Below are 19567 nucleotides of genomic sequence, written 5' to 3'. Positions count from 1 at the left end.
AAGTCGGAATCAAACCTGATCAAACCGCCATATTTTGAGCACCTGCTCCACCTGCTGAGCTGGCAGGGGTCAGCTGGTGCTCTCTCATTTTGATTCCCTCCATTTTCTGTTTGTCGGGTCTGTGATCAGCTGAATTTGGCCTGAATTTTTATATGATTTTCTACATTTCTCTTGCCAATGAGTCTTCAAATAAACCTAGTTTTGTAAAAAAAAAACATGTTTGTGCAACAAATTATTCCAGGGTTATTTCTCTAGGTCCTGAACTGACATGGAAATATTATATTTCCTGTTTTGCCATGATAACGAGTTAGTAAAGCATAGCTTCCATTATCTCTAGATAAGTTAATTTTCTCGTTATCTCCAGATTACAAGATAATTATGTTGAGATAACAAACCTTTGTTTTCTAATTGTCTCGTTATATCGAGATAACGAATCTTTGTTTTCCCTCTAGAGAGACTTATTATACAGAGTTATTATCTCGTCATCACAGGAAAACAGAGGAATTGAATGTAAGGGCTTCTGTGGTTAGGTGTCACAAAGGTCATAAAACAGAAAAGGCTTAAAAAAGGTCATTAAAAAATTAAAGTATAGAAGGGCATCAAAATCCTGTTCTGACCTTTATTGAAGATTTGACAGATCCAGGAGCAGCAGAAAGTATAAAGTCAAGAAGAGGAAACACCTAAGTTCACGATCTAGATTTAATAAAACATTAATGACATTTTTCCGGTTTGATGGAGTCGGCGTAGTAATTACAACATTATATATATTTAATTTTAGAGCAGTGGGGGAAAAAAAGTGACGTTTCAGACGGTTGGCTGTGCAGACATGACGGGAGCGGTTGGCACGAAGCTGCGCCGCGAGCGCTTCAGCCCACGGACGCCAGGATGACGTCCACCACCGTCTCCTCCCCGCTGCGGACCGTCACCTGCATGGTGACGCCGTCGGCCAGAGCGAGGCGGGCACGCACCAGCACGTCGTGACCTCCACGGAACACACCTGGGGGGAGGAGGAGGGAGAGGGGCCGGTTAAACAGATGTTGACCGATTAAATCACATCTTTCAAAGGGTTTTATAAGTTCTCAGCATCCAAAAATATCTTTAGAGTTTCATTAGAGACAAAATCTTACATATATTCTTTTGCATTTCAAGAGATTACAATTAGGAGGAAGAAATTTGTCTGAAAAGGTCTGAGACCAAAGAGTGAGACTCGACACCCACCAGCCAGGAAGAGGACGTGCGAATTCTTGTTTTCGGGAACTTTGTCCGAGCGCTCACACGGCTGCATTCCCAGGAAGCTGATGATGTTACCCACCGCCTCTGTACATGAAAACCACACATTAGTCACATAACACAGAGTGTCAGTTAATGCACCAGTCAGAATGATATGGAAGCAGTTATTCAAGAAAATATCCAAAAAGTACAGATCATTTATTTTGACAATTAAAATATAAATTGCAGGCGAAATTTTTTGGGACTTCTTCGTACCGTCTAGAGTTCGTACAGACGCGAGGGCGAACGTCTCCTCCTTTTCAAACTCGTCTCCCACTTCCTCCCACGCTGCTGCGAAGTTGGATTTCAAAACCTTCTGGATGTGATCTGCGACGGTCACCTCCAGATCCTCCAGCTGAGGAGGAAACACGAGAGAAGTCAGAAAACACTCTTGAAATAAAAGAATGGCATTGTTACATTGAGTAAGATTCACATCTCGGTGTGATCACGCACCACGTATTCGTCGTCGTAGCCGTCGTCGTCGGGCTCTCCTGTGTTGGGGTCGCAGTCTTTGACGAGGTACTTCATCGTGCAGCTGAACGTGCAGGACACTGAGGACAGACATGGACACATCAAGCTTTTCTCAAATCAGCTAAAAGTCAAACGTTTCTTTGAGCGGTGTTCCTACCAGCGGTGGGGTCGTCGTCGGGCAGGCGGACCAGCGTGTAGGACGAGCCGGGCTGACTGTAGGCGAGTGTGGCGGCGGGGATGTACTGGATCACCTCGTAGGATTCTGACGGCTCCATCTGCACCATGACCTGACCGAAGAAAACCACACAGTCACAACTTTGACAATCCCTACACACAGATACAAGTAAAATTGTGAGGCTACATTTGACCGAGTCCTCAGGAGAAACCAGACGAAGCTGTGTAAGTGCTGGTACCTTCTGCAGGAGCTGGTCGTTCAGCGTGTTCGTGCAGTCGAACTGGAACACCATGTGTCTGGCGAAGGTGTGTTTGATGCAGCGCACCACGTATTCTGTCTCGGCCTCCGTCAGCTGCACCTGGTCGGAGGACTTGAAGAGCGGCCCGAGAGTCTGGAACTCTGTGATGGCCGCCAGTTGCTCTGTGAGGGGGGGCGAAGAAGCAGAGACAAATTAATCTGACAGAAAATGAAAGGTTACGGCATCGTGTAGGTCGTGAATTCCATTAAAGACAGGTGCTGGTTTCAACCGTACCTTGGTAAATGTCCTGGCGCGATGGGGTTAACTTGTCTTGGATTTTGCTGGTTGCCATGGGGGTGATGTCTGGGGAGGAATCAACAACTTTTTACAGACACTTCTTGCAATAAAATTAAAGTAAAACAACCGAGAGAAACCCTTCGTTGTACCTGACTTATGCTCTGAGATTGGAGTGCTGGCCAGGGGGACGGACTTCATGTCGAAAGGTTTCTCTGAGGGATCTAACGTGTACTGGTGGAGGGACTTCTCCAGGCCGGGGATGGAGACAGACAAACCTGAGACAAACAGGAACAAGAGAAAACGGTCAGGCTCCATGGCGATGGCAATTTTTACAACCAGAATCCATGACCGATAAACACAGAGAGGAGGAGTGTGAGTGTGTGTGTGTGTGTGTGTGTGTGTGTGTGTGTGTGTGTGTGCGTGTGTGTGCGTGTGTGCGTGAGAGGGTGTGTGTTACCGTTGAAGATGTAGGCAGCATTCAGAGCCTTCTGCTTCTGCTGGAGCACGTTCATGTAGAAAGTAGCTCTGTCACGCACCTCATCATCACTGTCCATCATGCACCTGGAAGAACAAGAGGCGCCACAGATTCACCACCACTGCATGATCCGCTTTACCAGCTTATCAAAAATCCACAAATTTTGGGGGTGAAAATGAATTTCTCGGGTCTCTCAAGATCAAGGTTTTATCCAGAAGTGCAGAAAACAGTCACTAAATGGATGAAGACAACCAAACCAGATAAATGAGGTACCTCTGCATGAGAACCAGGACGCTCGGCAGCAGGTCGTCGTTCTGAGCTCCGAATTTAGCCAAAGCGCTGACGGCAGCTGAGAGCGGAGAAAGAAAGCAAAAACATTTACAGCCCGTTTCCAAACATCTCGAAGAGCTCGCTGGTAAACAGGTTGAGATGTGTCCGTCTGTGGATGTGAAACGATAAAGTCACCGGAGCCTCACCTGCACGGACGGCCTCGCTCTCCAGCACCACGCGGTTGAAGATGAAGCGGATGTACTTGGAGGGCTGCGGCGTGCGCGGCCCCTCTTTGCCCAGCAGGTGCAGGATCTTGGTGGCCAGCACCGTGTGCTCGCAGTCCTCGATGAACTCGCACAGGTGGGCCAGGCCCGTCTCTTTGCTCTCGGGGTTCTCCTCGATGATGCTGATGATGCAATCCACGATGGCACGCTTGTAATCGAACCCGCCCTGCAGGGAGAGGAGAGGGGGGGGTCATCGGATGGACATTCCTTTTTTTGTTTTGTACAGAGTTTTCTGTAAAGGTAATAAAATCAGCTTCTAAAGTCTGTGTTCTGTTAAATATGCACTTACGTCATCTCTGAGCATGTTGGACAGGAAGTTCATCATGACGCTGTGCTTCCTGGGATACTTCTGACACAGAGCGCTGATGGCCTGCACCACCACCACCTGGAGCAAACAGTATCAGCGACAGATTGAGGATGAAAAACATTAGATCAAAAATAACCGGATTTAAAAACGGGTACAAAGCCATGGAATTCGTATTAGAAGTTAATCTTTCATGGCCACAGACGCTGAAATCCTGGGATAAAAATAGATCTTCCTGACAAGTTGAGGACATTTCAGCAGGTATCATCTTTGTATTCATTACATAAATGTTTTTTTTTTAATCAAACACAGGATGAAACAAGACTTCGAAAAAGAGTGATTTCTGACCTTGAACTCGTCGGAGATCTCGGAAACGAACGAGGAGATCTGCTTCATGAGTCGGTCCACGCTGCTCTCGCTGCCCGTCTTCAGCAGAGTGGTGATGGCCAGCGTGGCGATGCTGCGGTTGGAGTCGGTGATCAGGTTCTCCAGGTCCAGATTGCACGCCGTGACGGCTGAGGGATGCTTCATCGCCACCTTGTGGACACAAAGACAATTTAAATATAAGTCTTTAATTTTTTCAATAAAATATTCTACTTCTGAAGAATAAACTTGAACTGTAAAGCACTTGTATTTGTTAATACGTGTGTAATAACTGAATTATGATGCATATTAATTATTATACATGAACTAAACAGCCATGTGAGTGGAGTGACAGAGTGAAGCTTTACCTTGTTGAGGGTCCTGACTGCAGCATATCTCAAAGCAGCTTTAGGAGAACTGCAGAAGAGCTGCAGCACTGCAGGGGGGACACACACACGTTGATATTCATTAGCATGTAACACAAATAGTCACTTTACAATTTATGTTTTTACAAAGAGAGTGAAGTGGAAGTGAGTGGGGGACGGACCTGACACAGCGGGGGCCAGCTCTCTGGCGGTGCAGTTGGGCCGGTGGACGATGGCAGACGCAGCCTCATACACCACCATCTCATTCTTGTTCCTCAGGCAGCTCTCGATGAAGTCAAACAGGGGGCTGTCGTGACTGCGGAGATAGAATGAAATGCCATGAATAAGTTATCAGTGTGGAAACAGCTGCTCTAATCGAGGACCCGGACGTCCCTGTGCATCTCTACTGATTGTGTCACATGACAGCACGTCCACTCACCCCCCCTCGGTCTCGTCCAGCAGCTTGCTGGCGATCCGGATGAGCATGCAGTAAGCGAAGGGAGACTTGAGACCGGACTTGGTGAACTTGTTGAGCATCTTGGTGACGGCAAGTCGGTCGTTCTTCCTGAGATGGTACAACAGGCCCAGGGCATGGTACTGGAGGACAGGACCAAAAACAAACAAACGAAATGAATATACGTTTGTTGAATCGCTACATTTATAATATATCTAGGCTATACTAGCCCCATGCACGGACTTTTACCACTACATATTCTTATATATTTATATATGTATATATTTTTATTGTTTATTGTTTTATTGTACTTTCCACTCCAGCAGCACAAGAACACTTCCCTACTGGACACTGACACAATCACACCATTGCATCCCATTCCTGTATCTGTATATATATTCTCCGTATGTGATTTATGTATGCATGTCAGTGAGGTGTTTAAGTGTTAACTGTATAAGCTACTGGATGATCTAAATTTCCCTCGGGATTAATAAAGTATCCATCTATCTATATCTTTCAAAATCACATTAACTTAATTTATGTTAGTTTCTTCTCACCTGAACCATGATATTGTCACTAGAAGCAGCTTCCTGGGCTTCATTCACCCATCGCTTCACCACGTCGTAGCTCATCTTCACCATGTGCTGCACACACACAGACAGAAAGACACACCCTGATTAAACAACTTTACAGTAACCACATGTTAACACAACAATTTGAAGTCAAATCGGATGCTGTCTTACCAGTGACGACACCAGAGCAGAACTGGACACACTGGGCACCTTGTCCACAATAGCCTGCTTCATGTATCTCTCAATGGCCTGCAGCATGGTGGTCTGTGGGGTAGACAAAGGAAGCAAAAAAAAAGGAAAATGTTCTTTCCTTGTTATTAAGGTGCATTTTGTATGTTATGGACTAAGCAAAGGAAGAGATGGAGAGAGAGGACAAGTGCTCACATCTGTGATCCTGCAGAGGGCTCGGATGGCTGGTCCTCTGTATACGTCCTCCTTCCCAGTCATGTCCTTGGTCAGACTGGAAAAGACCAAACAAGACATATTTACATGACATAAATCAGATTGTTGTGCATCAAGTATCCTTGAGTTGTACTGACACTTTCTCCTTTTAGTCAGCCAAGAAACGACAAGTCCTGAGTGAGACACTGCTATGTCTGATACTTGATCCTGTCAAGGTACAAACCTGCTGGTGACAATGATGACGTCCTCGGAGATGTTGGCCATCTCTTTGATGGTAAGGTAGCACATCCTCCTCAGGGTTTGCTATGAGGGAAAGAGAGCACAAACTTACAATACAGCATTTCTATATTAACAAAATGGAATCTATAATTAAAACAGATTTTATATCTTACATCATTGGACTGAAAGAGCCTGGTCATGGCAAAGAAGGCCTCGGTGGCCTCTGTGGTCCCGAAATGCTCCCCCTGAGGAAACAGAGAGAAGCAAACAAAGTGAGACGGTGTTCAGGCGTCGGTGAAAAGCTCCGTCACCGTTTTTCCACTCAGATGTTTTCACCTGGTTGAGGAGGTAGATGATCTTGGTGAGGATGTGGAGGCATTTCCTCGGGTTGATGGGAGTCTCGTTGAAAAGACGCGCCTGTGAACGACAGGGGGTCAAATGATTTAATGTCTGTGCTGGATTGAGATATTTCATTTGTGCAAATCGTGTTTCCAGACTTTACCTCCTGCAGCACCGCGCTCTTCTCCAGGTGCTGGAACGGGTTGGAGCCGCTTCCTGCGAGGCAGAGCAACACGGTCAGTGACGTTCACCCTTTGACTTGGTATTGCTTTGAACTGTCTTCAAACCCAACACACACACGAAGGACGCAGAGGTGACGTGGGCTAATGCTACACGTACACACATGCTAATGCAACCCAACTAGAAGTCAGGTGTCTCCATTCATTCAAAGCACCAGGAGTCTTTAACATGAACACAGGTGAAGCTGATGTCACAGAGGACAAGTCAGACGAGCAGACATCACAACACCCAGCTGACACCGACCTGCTACAGCTAAGCTAATGCTAAACATCAACCGCAGCTGAACCCCTGACGGGAGGAGGTCGTCTATCCCCGGGTTAACAGCAGCTGAACCTCCGCTAATCAAAACTGCATTAAAACATCTGCACCATCAATGTGAATTCATGATAAAAGTCCCTGTTCCGCTGAGCTTCATCTCTCCTGACAGCTATTGTAGCTCGTTAGCTAAGCAGCTATCACCGCGTTAGCTTCTGCAGCGACCATGATCTTTTCATTCTTTCCGGCGCCGTCGCTTCTTTAAAGTAATGAACTGATGCTTTTTAAAATCTCACCGGACTCCTCGTCCTTCTTGTCGAACTTCTTGATCATCGTGTCGCGGGGAACGTGTAGCTCTCAGCCTCGGTGAAGAGAGAAGCTACTTCCACGTAGCCGAAGGGAAAAATCACTTCCTGTTAGTCGGGACTCACTTCCGGTTAGAACGTCCACGTCGACGGAAGCCACGTCAAAACCGTTCTGTACTGGAACCAGCAGAGGGCGCTGCTGTTACACAAGTCTATTATATTATATGATATTATATTACTATATATTATATTATATTATATTATATTATATTATATTATATTATATTATATTATATTATATTATATTATATTATATTATATTATATTATATTATATTATATTATATTATATTATATTATATTATATTATATTATATTAGATTAGATTACATTATATTAGATTATATTAGATTATATTATGAATTTAGATAGATATTGATGTTGTACATCCATGATAGAAGCCCACGTCTATTATTCTGATTAATTACAATGATAAACAGCCAGTGATAATTATTTGAATAATTATAGACATGTCTTTAACGTAGATTACATTTGTTTAAATATTGTGAATTATTAAAATATTATTTTATCAGTTTATTTACGTTGAGAGTGTCATTTCGCTCAAATTAAACTGATATCAAAGTATAGACAGTTTAACTCAAGACTATATTACAGTTTATTTTACCATTCCATGCCATTCCAGACCCAAGGTTTAAAATTACCCACTTTACAGACATATGTGTTTTCTGTTGCATGTAAATAACAATTAGATACACACAAAATATTCTTATTCTTATTCGTGGGGTTAGGGTTCTCACTTAATATATGAAAGGGTTATTTGATATTTGACAGGACATAAAAAGGCAGTAACATTTTTGAAGCCACCTTTTTGTGAATTGAGGTTTATACAGTGTTTCAGTCTCTCTGGAAAAAAAGAAGCCACATTGTGGCTCTGGACTTTGGACATTTGATAGATGAATAACGTAAATACACTCACTGAACGTTTTACACCAGCAAGGCAGCAGAGCTCTGTGGGGCTGCACCTGTGGCTCGGATGTGTAGTTATCTCAAATGACCACAGGATGGAGACATTGTTCTGACTTGTCTGGAGCAGGTGAACTCTTTAACCCCAAAACCCCAAAGCTGCCAAAACTAATTTTTATAAGATTAATACTGATACAAATTAAAAAGTGATACAAATTAAAAAGTGGGTCACTTGTTTTTTGTCTTCAACATAAATACACAGTGTTATCAACTTCTGGATCCATTAAATCTGGTTAGAAAGAAATGTGATCAAGTCAAGTGGAACAATAAGCGAATGAAAGACAAACTTTTATATATTAATACAAATATGATAAGATATTATCTCAATCAGTGAGGCGCAAGCGTCATGGACAGTAAAGGAATAATAATAAGTGCAAATATGAATGGATTGTTCATAAAGCTGCATAAAAAAGGGCACATTTCATTGTTTCTTTTTCGTTGCTTTATTTGAGGAAAAATAATCCTTTATTTTGAGTTGTATAAAAATAACAGACATCTGATGAACACATACATTCCCATGCATTTGCATTTTGACTGTGTTTCATGATGCGTTGGTTGGTTTGTGTGTTTCACACTAAAATCTGCAATCGTTACAGGTCATCATGTGAATTTCTGAACAACAAATGATCAGAAACGAGGCAGCAAAGAGAAAAAAACATGTAATCCTCCTAAATGTAATGTTATGATTATGCAACATCGGTCATTTGCAAAAGGAAATAAAAGTAGATGATGACTTTGTTCTTGTGGTTTAGTCCGAGATTCAACATTTCATGACTCAGGGGTAAACTAAACCTATTCATTCCCCTGAAAAATAAAATGTGTCCCGTAGCGCTATAACAACAATAAAAATATTAATAATCCAAATATGAAATCTCTGCAGACTTGAAAGCAGTCTGATGCAGAGTGAGAGAATCTGCACGTCTCTAATCTTTTCTTGGCAGAAATCATCAATCATCTTCACACAGATTTTACCTTGTGGCTGTTGATCTTATTCTGACTTGACTCATCGATGCTAAAACTGGAAACAAGTGGATTTTCTTAAATCACGTTATAACACAAATAAAAGATAAAAAATATGTAAGTTCGGTATAAATAGACTTGGAAATTTGTAGCAAAGAATGTCGACTAATCAACTTTCCATCAAATTTGTATACATTTTATATAAGTTCAAATGTATGAGTTGGAATCCTGATTCATCATGCATCTTTGAGTCACAAGGTCTAATCTGTTCACATCCTTTATTACCCCATCATTATTATTATTATTATTATTGTTATTATTATTATTATTATTATTATTATTATTATTATTATTATTATTATTATTATTATTATTATTATTACTAATCTGGATTGGAGCAAAAAAAAGATGATGAACACCTTTAATAAGATTTGGAACTTTTAGTAATCGCGACATAAGAAATACTTCTTTCACCTGGAATGTGAGAAAAACAAAATCTGCCATTACTCCGCAGAATCAGACCAATACAATGACTTTAAAAAGTGAATGAGAAGTAATCGATTACAGCAGAGTAGCGAGGCGCACACTGGTCATGTTAGAATCAAACTTGTGTCCTTCACGGTCACTTTCTCCGTCCTATCTGCGCCAGGAGACGCGCGTTCTCGGCCGCCTTGGCACGCAGGTTCTTGGCCTTGGCCACGTCGAACAGGACGTTCATGATGTTGGTGGGGACGTCCAGGGACAGGGTCAGTCTGCTCCTGCGGTCTCCTTTGCTGCTGTTGCGGAGCATCTGCCCCCTGAGCTTGGTCCGGCTCACGAAGCGGTAGTTTGCGGGACTCGAGGTCCTCTTGCCGCGGCTGGACTCGCCAGAGGAGGATGAAGAGGAGGAAGAGGAGGAGGAGGTGAGGTACTCCGCAGACTGCAGCAGGGACCCCCAGTCCTCCACGGGGGAGTAGCCCGGCTCCTCCAGCTGGTTGGTGCACAGGAGGTCGGAGCGGCTGTGGTAGAGGCGCAGGCACAGGCTGGAGGTCGGTGCGCACAGGACCGAGAGCAGCAGCAGGGTCTTCAGGGAGGACAGCATGCTGGCTCCCCTGGGACAGGGTGGAGGACAAACATTCACTTGTGTTTTAATCTGAAGAATGAGAAGGATATTTTCTAAAAAGGAACATTTTCTTTTCATAAAAGTAAATTAAACATGTTCATTTACGCACAGAACAAGCAGAACAAACACTTTCTTCCATTTATCTATAGGACTAACCTCTTGTTTTTAGATGGTATGATATAATCAGCTCAAAAATATGTAAAAGCAACTTCCCAACTTACCACTCGCGTCCTGTAATAAAGAAAAAACTGTTGCAGATGTCAAAAAACCTGCGTTTCCCTGCAAAGAAATGAAAACCCAAACAGGCAAGAAATCCTCAGGAGTGACGATGACAAATCCTGTGTTGTGTGAGAGTGTGCGTGCGTGTGTGTGGCTGTGTGTATGCGTGTGTGCGCGGGGAGGTCAGCAGTGCGCACAGTCTGACCGCCGGTGCGTCCTGCTCCTCCATCCCCACCATGCATTCATTTAGTAGCAGCCGAGGAACCGCAGCTCTACGCCAGCAAACACGTCATCCCGCTGCTGGTTCACACGGAGGAGAGGCTGCTCCCATTGGCTGAGCTGCGGTGATGAAGAGGTGGAGGAAGACTAGAGAGGAAGGGAAGTTGGTAAATGTGACCTGTTGGTGAACACGAGGCATCACGACACACACACACACACACACACACACACACACACACACACACACACACACACACACACACACACACACACACACACACACACACACACACACAAAGAAAAGTTTGGTTTTGTTTATCGCAAACTTTTTTGAAATGCAGGTGAATTGTTTTACTCTTTGTATGTTTTTACAGAAGTTTCCTTTAAGTTAACAATACACACCAACACAACACACTAATACTACTCACTATCACTACACTCTATCACTACACTCCACACTACGAACTAACCCTACACACTACCACATCAGGTCAATGTTATATTAGAAGCAGAGTCATGATCCAGTGTGAGACTAAGTATGGCAAGCCGATTGAGCATTTATTCAAAATCCTTGATATCAAATTTCAGTCCCCTCCACTAGTTCGGTCTTTGTCTGCACTAGTTGGACGTTTGGTCGCACTAGTTCAGCATCTTACTGAACTAGTTGAAAAAAAAATCTAACTAGTCACTCTTTTTCAGCAACTAGTGGCACTTTTGGTCAACTAGTTACAACAGAAACCTTACTAGTAACACTGTGCGCTGCACTAGTAGAGCCAAAGTCTCCACTAGGGGGCTATGGCAAGCCGATTGAGCATTTATTCAAAATCCTTGATATCAAATTTCAGTCCCCTCCACTAGTTCGGTCTTTGTCTGCACTAGTTGGACGTTTGGTCGCACTAGTTCAGCATCTTACTGAACTAGTTGAAAAAAAAATCTAACTAGTCACTCTTTTTCAGCAACTAGTGGCACTTTTGGTCAACTAGTTACAACAGAAACCTTACTAGTAACACTGTGCGCTGCACTAGTAGAGCCAAAGTCTCCACTAGGGGGCTTTTTGCTGTACTAGTGGCCCTCTGGACCGAACTAGTAAGGCTGAAAGTGTTACTAGCTAACAAGTGAGCTGCAAAAGCTCTGACATGTAACCTAGTCAAACATGGATTCAGCTCACTTGTTAACTAGTGGCCTCCAATTTGCTGCAGTAGTTAACTAGTGGGAGCCCAAATGCACACTTGCAAACTAGTGCAGCCAAAATCCTCACTAGTTAACAAGTTAACACCTTTTTTGCACCTTGCTAGCTAACTAGTGAGGTGCAAAATGTTTACTAGTAAGCTAGTGGGCTTGAAATGTGCAGTAGTTTGCTAGTTGCAGTGTTTTTTGACTGTACGAGCTAACTAGTGAGGCTGTAAGGGCTTACTAGTATGCAAGTGGCAGCCAAAATGCCTACTAGCTCACTTGTTACACTCCTGGACACACATGCAAATGAGGGGATTAAAATCGAAGCTTCCTATTGGCTCTCCAGCAAGAGCTCCACCCAGCAGAAATGTAACCCTATAAAGCCTGATAAGGTTTCACTGCTGTGAACGGCCAGCTCCTTGGTTACTATCCAAACAGAATAAAGCACGTACATGTGTGTGTGCGTCAGATTCATTATTTTTTTTTAACAACAATGAAACAAAGGTGAAAATGTTTTAGCACTTATTCTTATTTTGAACAGATTCCTAATAGATGTACAGCAAAGTCAAATCTCAGCTCTAGATGAACATTATTAACAGCTTAATCAAAATATCCAATAAATCGTGGTACTTTACAGAAAACACTTCAAGTCATAATCTATATTCAATCTAATAAGTGACAGGGTTTTCAGTCCGTGAATATATTCTGCTGGCATTACAGGCGCCTGTACTGCCTGCAGAATATAATTGAAATGGACTTTACTGATGTGGGATTTTCAAAGAGGCAGGATGGAAAACTCTTGGATTCACTCACTTGTTAGCTAGTTACACTTTCAGCCTTACTAGTTCGGTCCAGAGGGCCACTAGTACAGTAAAAAGCCCCCTAGTTGAGACTTTGGCTCTACTAGTGCAGCGCACAGTGTTACTAGTAAGGTTTCTGTTGTAACTAGTTGACCAAAAGTGCCACTAGTTGCTGAAAAAGAGTGACTAGTTAGATTTTTTTTTCAACTAGTTCAGTAAGATGCTGAACTAGTGCGACCAAACGTCCAACTAGTGCAGACAAAGACCGAACTAGTGGAGGGGACTGAAATTTGATATCAAGGATTTTGAATAAATGCTCAATCGGCTTGCCATAATATAGCTCACTTTCAGGACCATGGACAGCTCCATGTATCAATTTGATATATTTCCACAAGACAATGCTAGGAACTCTTTCCAAAAACATTTCCACCATTACATACAAACTCAAAATAAGATGCATTGGTTAGTGGATCAATAAGTCAATTAGCTGTTATTTATGTATATGCATAATTAATCATCTGTTTACAATCATTTTCTCTAATGTGAAGATTTGATTTTGATTGTCATGTACATCACTGAAGTAACATATTTAGATTTTTGAACTAGTTAGGATATAAAGCAAACAATCTTAACTTAAGCTGCATTAGTGAATCACTTAGTTTCATTTTAAAGCTAAAACAATGTCAAACATGATCTCAAATATGAGGATTTGGTGCATTTCTTTGTTTTATATGACAGTGAAGTGAATGTATTTTAGTTTTGAACCAGTCCTTAAACTTGAACTCAGCACCTTCAACTGTTGATCGATCAAGAAAATAACTTTTAGTTAATAACTATTAATGAAAATCTTGGTACCACTTTCTAATATGATTCTTTTAAATGTGTGTATATAAGTAGGGTGAGTATATTTGCTTCATAATACTTGAAGCAAATATAAGTGTTTTACTCATGTTTTTACAGTAGTTCCAAGTAATCAATACACATCAACACTACACACTTACACTGACAGCAACACTTCCCTCTAAGAAGTAACACTACACAGTAACTCATAGAAACAAAAGTGTTTTGTGAATGTAACCATGTAAAGTCAGTGTTTGACAATCCACCCCGTGTGTATGATTTTCATGTTGCATATGTAGTTACTTGATTTCATAAGAGTATATGCGAGATATCAAAAGAACATTGTGTTTTGAATCAAAGTTAATAATTGAGCCTGTACGTGCGACGCACACCAGTACCAACCGCAGTGATGCTCCATGTCAGTAAGGAGAAAAGAGGAGGAGGTGGAGTGTTGGGTCCGGGTCTAATGAGCGACTTGATTGTAGGATAATATGACTGAGTCCTCACAGCTGGAGTAGTGACAGATTGTGTAATGAGATGTCCTCCCACTCTGAGGCGGAGTAATAATCTCCCCTCCTCAACGGAAAGAAAATCACACGTTCATGCCCGTCTAGCCAGGAAATAATGGGTTGTGTGAAGGTGTATTTTTATCTTTTATACCAGTCGACTGAGTTCCTTTCATTTCATACAAAGACGTTTTAACATTTCCTTTAACTTTCACTGTCCCTGGTATCATGAACTCAACACTTGAAACTTTTTGGCCAAAGTAATTTCAAATGACAGATTTTAGAATTTGTGTTTTTGGCCTTTCACTCTACGTTTATTTGTTGGTTTGTTTAAAAGCAAGGTAACATAATGACTAATGGACGGATCATCACAAAACTTGGAAGGATACATTATGTGTCAGGGAAGAACCCAGCAGATGTTGGTGTTGATCCAGGAATTTTTGCTTTCTGTAAAATTGCTCAGGGAATAATGCCTTACATGAACTCAAACTTATCTCTGCCAAAGCGATTTCACATAAGACGAGGAACTAACTTCAGGTTAAGAGAATTGGTGCAGATGCTAAATTACAACCCTGACTGTTGGCACGAGAATTCAGCCTGAACTGAGACACTGCTGCATTTTTCATCAACCAATGAAAAACGGTTCCTCTTAGTCGTGTTGTGTCGCTCTGCCAGAAGAAACAAAATAAACCCTCCAAGGCGTGCTGCCCCCACATCAACACCCACGCAGGAATCCCCTGCCACTGCTGCGGCGGTCTTGAAATCAGTCCCTGCGTGTTCTCCCTCCCTGGGCCCCCCATCGGCCTCTCGTCTGGCTCCCAGCCTGACCCATAACACCCCCCACCAAAGGAACATATGTAGCGGTGGAGGAGGCAGCAGGCACTCAGCTCCACCAGCATCGGATTTTTCACACCACACAGGATGGAGGGCAATCCACAGACACACGCGAAAGGTGACTGAGTGTTATATAAAGAGAAACTGCAGAACGACGTGGGCAGGGGAGAGACGAGCACGACAATACAGGAAGGATTTTATACATATTTATATAATTACAACATTTCAGCATTCACATATTTGAATCCTTACAACACATCGAGACACAGCTTTTAGAATATATAAATAAAAGCAACATAAAACACATTTTACACAGTTATGTACATAATGAGGATATTATCCTGGGAGGCTGGCTTCATCTCCAGGGTTCAGTGCCTGTGGAAGTGTAGAGATGAACAGGATATTATCTTTCAGCATCTCAATCAATCAATCAATCAAGTTTTATTTGTATAGCCCACATTCACAAATCACAATTCGTCTCATAGGGCTTTAACATGTTGTGACATCCTCTGTCCTTAACCCTCAACAAGAGTAAGGAAACTAATCTAATCATCTAATGAATGTCTTATCAATCTGACCCACTGCTCCTCTGTGTGTGCTCTACCTGTCCTCTGCTTCCCACACCAGCTCTGACACTCCTGCCTTGTGGAGAACCGGTTTCGGTTGCCGCCACAGCCGCCGTGCACAAATGGCCGGCACTCCCCTGAGCGCCGGTGAAAGTACCAGAGCAGAACGTACTCTGAGCACGTCCCCTCTGACATGGGCTCCAGACAGCGGTCAGCTGCCGAGGCTGCACGTCGGACTACAGAAGAGAAAGTGAGGAATAAAGTCGTAGCTGTTTTTCAAATTAAGATCCTGGAGATTTGATCAATTTCTCCAAACCTCAGGTGCAGAATAAATTATATTAGCCCACAACTGAGTTGGTGGGAGCTTTATTTATTGTCCTCTGCGCTTACGTAAACAAAAGGTTTAATCACAAAACTCTCGGCTGCACTTCAGATCTGTTTCCACTGGATATTTTTATTTAGAAAACGCCTCGTGAAATCGAACACAGGCAGTCAAACATTCATGGATTAAAATTATGCTCTTATCTTTCTCTCCCACCTTGTGCTTTCAATAATCTTAACTCATTACTCACAGATGATACATGAACTACGAAGAGAGAGACAACAACAAAAAAATAGGAGACTTGTAACACAGAGCAAGTAAACAAGGGGGAAAGAAGAGAGGAGGAAGAGAGATAAGGAGAAAATGAGATGTCTTGGCCACTCACCAGCTGCGTTCTCTCCAAATACTTTTCTTTTCTTCCTCTGGCTCCACTCCGCCGTCGCTCCATCAACAGAATCTGAAGCCAGAACCAATGAGAGCGATTTAAACGCTGGTAGATTCAGTTGTCAAGGAGCAAGAGGAAGCTGGTGACATTCTGACTTATCTTGAATCATAATGAGAGAGAGATGGAGGTGAGGGACAGGGGCAGAGCTGCAGCATTTATTCATATGTTTTTAAATGTCTGAATGCAAACTTTCTGCAAATGTACAATCTCAGTATGAGATAATAATGGGTAACCTTCAAATTGCTTTTCTATTGTTTGCTTTTTTACCATTTCCTGTTGTTTGCCTTCAATTTGATATCTCAAACTTGCAAAGCACCTTGTAACTTCAGGTACTTTATGAATTCAGTTTATTAGTAGTATTATGACAATAACCTGCTGTTGCTAAAACCAGAAATCAAAGAGAAAAATCAAAAATATCACATTGTCGTCTGATACACTGTAATTATAAAAGGATACATTTTAGCAGCTTGATCAAAGTAAGTGTAGCGAAGCTTTAGTGAAGTCATGATTTCACTAAGCTCAACGAATACAGAGCTAAAATAACGCAGCTAGCAAACTGCTGGATTGGTCAATAAACATATCAAGTTAAAAATGTTATGAATGGTTCCATTCACAACTTGTTAACACTGCCCCCAAGTGGCCCAAAAAGTCAGTTATTGTAGGTTTGAATTCCAGCAAGCAAGACTTTGCAAAAAGTACAGTACCCATTTCCATCATATTTCATGAAAATATACACAGGGTGGTACAATTTTGGAGCTAATCCAGATCAACAGGCGAATCTAGGTACTTTATTTTCACTTCCTTTAACATGGTGAGATAGGACGTGAGCCTTGGCAGAAAGATACAGTCTCGTATTTAAAATGTTCAAGTCAGATGCTGGTACAAGTGGCCATTGTTATTCAGATCTAAGTTTAACTTCTAACATCAATGTGCTGATATTCGAGTGTGGCCCACTGTGCTTGTGCAACATTCATTAATCTGTATACAGAGCGACGAGTTCTCATCATTTCTCAATAATCACTCTGACTTTGACGATGGGCAATGACAGGCTCACTCTTTGATTAGGTTTAAGGTCACTGAAGCTACAATAACTCAGGATGCAGACAGATATCATGTCCCCGAGGCTTTAGTCACTAATGAGCTCTTTAGAATATTGTGTTGGTAAATGATGACCTTTTGTTTAACTTTCAGATTTTTGCTTCTGTCTTGACGCTGATGGCCCCAATGACAACAGCACTGGAGATACTGGCATAGGGGGAACAAACTGGGATATGATGTGTTGAATGAAACTTGTGGTTACCATGTAAAACCTTGACACACATTTATAGTCACACCCTACGAATCTGTGTGTTCGGCCACGGCCTCGGATCCAGCTAACACGTAAGAAACCTATACAAACTGTATTTGTTTACCAGTGCGATTTGGTATCATCCCTTCTTCTCCAAGGATCCCAGGGGCAGGACTGTCCACTTCCTCCGCCCTGTCTCCATATTCGTCTTCTCCCTCTCCGTCGTGAGAGAGAGACATCACCACATCTCCTTGCTCACTTTTACTGTCAGTCGTTGCTGTTGTTCCATCTGGATCCACTGACCTTACCATGAACTTGTAATCCAGTCCTGTAAAGATAAAACCAGGAGGAACATGGATGAACACAAGGTAAGAATGCTGTTTTTTATATATTCTATCTTGTGCTACACTTTTATTGCACGTCGAACATTCAGAGACAAACTTCGCATCCACTCGTTTTTCTGAGACCTTAAACTTTGACCATCGGAGAAAATAAGCAGTGTCTTTGAGACGCGTGGATTCTCTGGATTCTCTGTGAGACGTCCCACTTAATTGCGGTCTCGTGTTTGTGAATGGCTCCGCTGTTGCTGGCACCATGGCGCGTGTTCCTCTGAGAGAACATAACAGATGGCACAACACACGCGGGTGCCATGCTGCTGCCACAGGAGCGCCACCACAAACAAACCCCCCCCCCCACACACACACACACACACACTTACCACACTTATCTGCCACCTCCTGCGTGACTAGCTCCTTCACATCTTCAGCCTTAACAGAGAAACACAGGATTCAAAGACATTTAATTCACAACGTCATTTGAATAACAATGTCTGTATTTGTACAAACATGTGGTGTCTGGGTGCGATTGTGTGTGTTTGTGTTAAACACGTACTGAGAGTCCAGGATCTCCCTTCTCCCCCTTTCCTCCTGTACTCCCAACTATGCCCTATAGGGAAAAAAACACATTGACATGTTACTGTGGTGAACCCACACAGGGGAAGATACCCAGAAAGAACCCATTCAATTTTGAATAAAGCGATGGATCCAGCTATTTTTTAATCACTTTCCTCAATATAGCAACGTAGCATTTTTGGACATTTTCCCAGAATTTAATACACGACGACAGCGGGTGGAAATAGGCTTCCAGTATTATATGTGTGCAGTTTGTTGATGAATCTCACACTCTGTCCATTTTGTCCCGGTGTCCCCAATGCTCCCTTCTGACACGGCTTCACTTTTCCTCTTCGGCCCCTCTCCCCCTGTTTGACAAAAAAAACAGAGCGCACGCAGAATAAATAAAAATCGGAGCTTTGAAATTCTTTTCGTGCATCATCTGATGACGTACGAAAGACAGACCAATTAGGCACATCCTTCCATTAGAGGTTCCCGTCCCCTCTCTCTCAAAATTGAGTCTAGTAATTGCAGCTGAAAGGAGCTAATTGAGTAAGATATTACTTGAAAGCTGCAGACGGAAATAAACCTGTGTGTGTGTGTGTGTTAATTAAGACACGTCTCTGCTGCACTACACAGACCACATGCTGCCACTCAACACACAGACGTGGTGATGACTGTAATTAGCCTCAGCTCATACTTCTTGTTCTCCGTGTTCTATCACACTCTCGTTCTTCTTTCCTTGTAAGTCGGACTTGTTCATAAATGTGACTGAGCGACACAAGTCTGGGTGAGAGTTGCACTAAATTTATTATCTACATGTTTCTGTCTCATCTGTGGTGTAGGTATCTGTAGAGTACATGTCTATAGTAGCTTCTGAATTAGCCCCATTGCTGTTTAGTGTTGCTACAACTCCTTCTTGGTTAAAGAAGTGGAGATATTGCAACTACACCATTTAGTTAAATTGCTGATTCATTCCTTCATCAGCTAATGAAAAAGTCTGTGGTTGGCAATGACGTCGTTTGTGTGGTAATAACCTGCTGTATCTCCAGAAAACAAATTA

The 19567-nt window shown here is 42.5% G+C and overlaps 3 protein-coding genes across 3 annotated transcripts in view; all 3 read right to left on the bottom strand.

Moving 5' to 3' along the window:
- Positions 1-587: 587 nt before the first annotated feature.
- Positions 588-7411, bottom strand: copg2 (COPI coat complex subunit gamma 2). The gene is made up of 24 exons (XM_061095504.1): positions 7289-7411; positions 6661-6713; positions 6495-6575; positions 6332-6403; positions 6163-6242; positions 5922-5997; positions 5709-5801; positions 5523-5609; positions 4951-5108; positions 4694-4827; positions 4515-4582; positions 4132-4320; positions 3769-3864; positions 3402-3645; positions 3199-3274; positions 2908-3011; positions 2600-2725; positions 2448-2516; positions 2154-2335; positions 1898-2027; positions 1723-1820; positions 1486-1624; positions 1219-1317; positions 588-997 (listed from the first exon to the last, which is right to left on the bottom strand). Exons 1-24 carry the CDS (start codon positions 7323-7325, stop codon positions 867-869), a joined length of 2622 nt encoding a protein of 873 aa, XP_060951487.1. The 5' UTR covers positions 7326-7411; the 3' UTR covers positions 588-866.
- A 2511-nt stretch (positions 7412-9922) lies between these two features.
- ucn3l (urocortin 3, like) lies at positions 9923-10381 on the bottom strand. The gene has a single exon (XM_061081581.1). The coding sequence runs from the start codon at positions 10379-10381 to the stop codon at positions 9923-9925; it is 459 nt and encodes a 152-aa protein (XP_060937564.1).
- A 4967-nt stretch (positions 10382-15348) lies between these two features.
- col7a1l (collagen type VII alpha 1-like) overlaps positions 15349-19567 on the bottom strand; it is a 42676-nt gene continuing 38457 nt past the window's right edge. The window contains 7 exon segments of the mRNA XM_061075647.1: positions 15349-15368; positions 15598-15774; positions 16267-16338; positions 17739-17942; positions 18333-18381; positions 18506-18559; positions 18795-18872. Coding sequence (XP_060931630.1) covers positions 15349-15368; positions 15598-15774; positions 16267-16338; positions 17739-17942; positions 18333-18381; positions 18506-18559; positions 18795-18872 — 654 coding nt within the window.

Source organism: Limanda limanda, chromosome 1 (genome assembly GCF_963576545.1).
Source record: "Limanda limanda chromosome 1, fLimLim1.1, whole genome shotgun sequence".
Lineage (NCBI taxonomy): Eukaryota > Metazoa > Chordata > Actinopteri > Pleuronectiformes > Pleuronectidae > Limanda > Limanda limanda.
The sequence above is the reverse complement of the archived record's forward strand: the minus strand, read 5'-3'. Positions and strand labels throughout refer to the sequence as shown.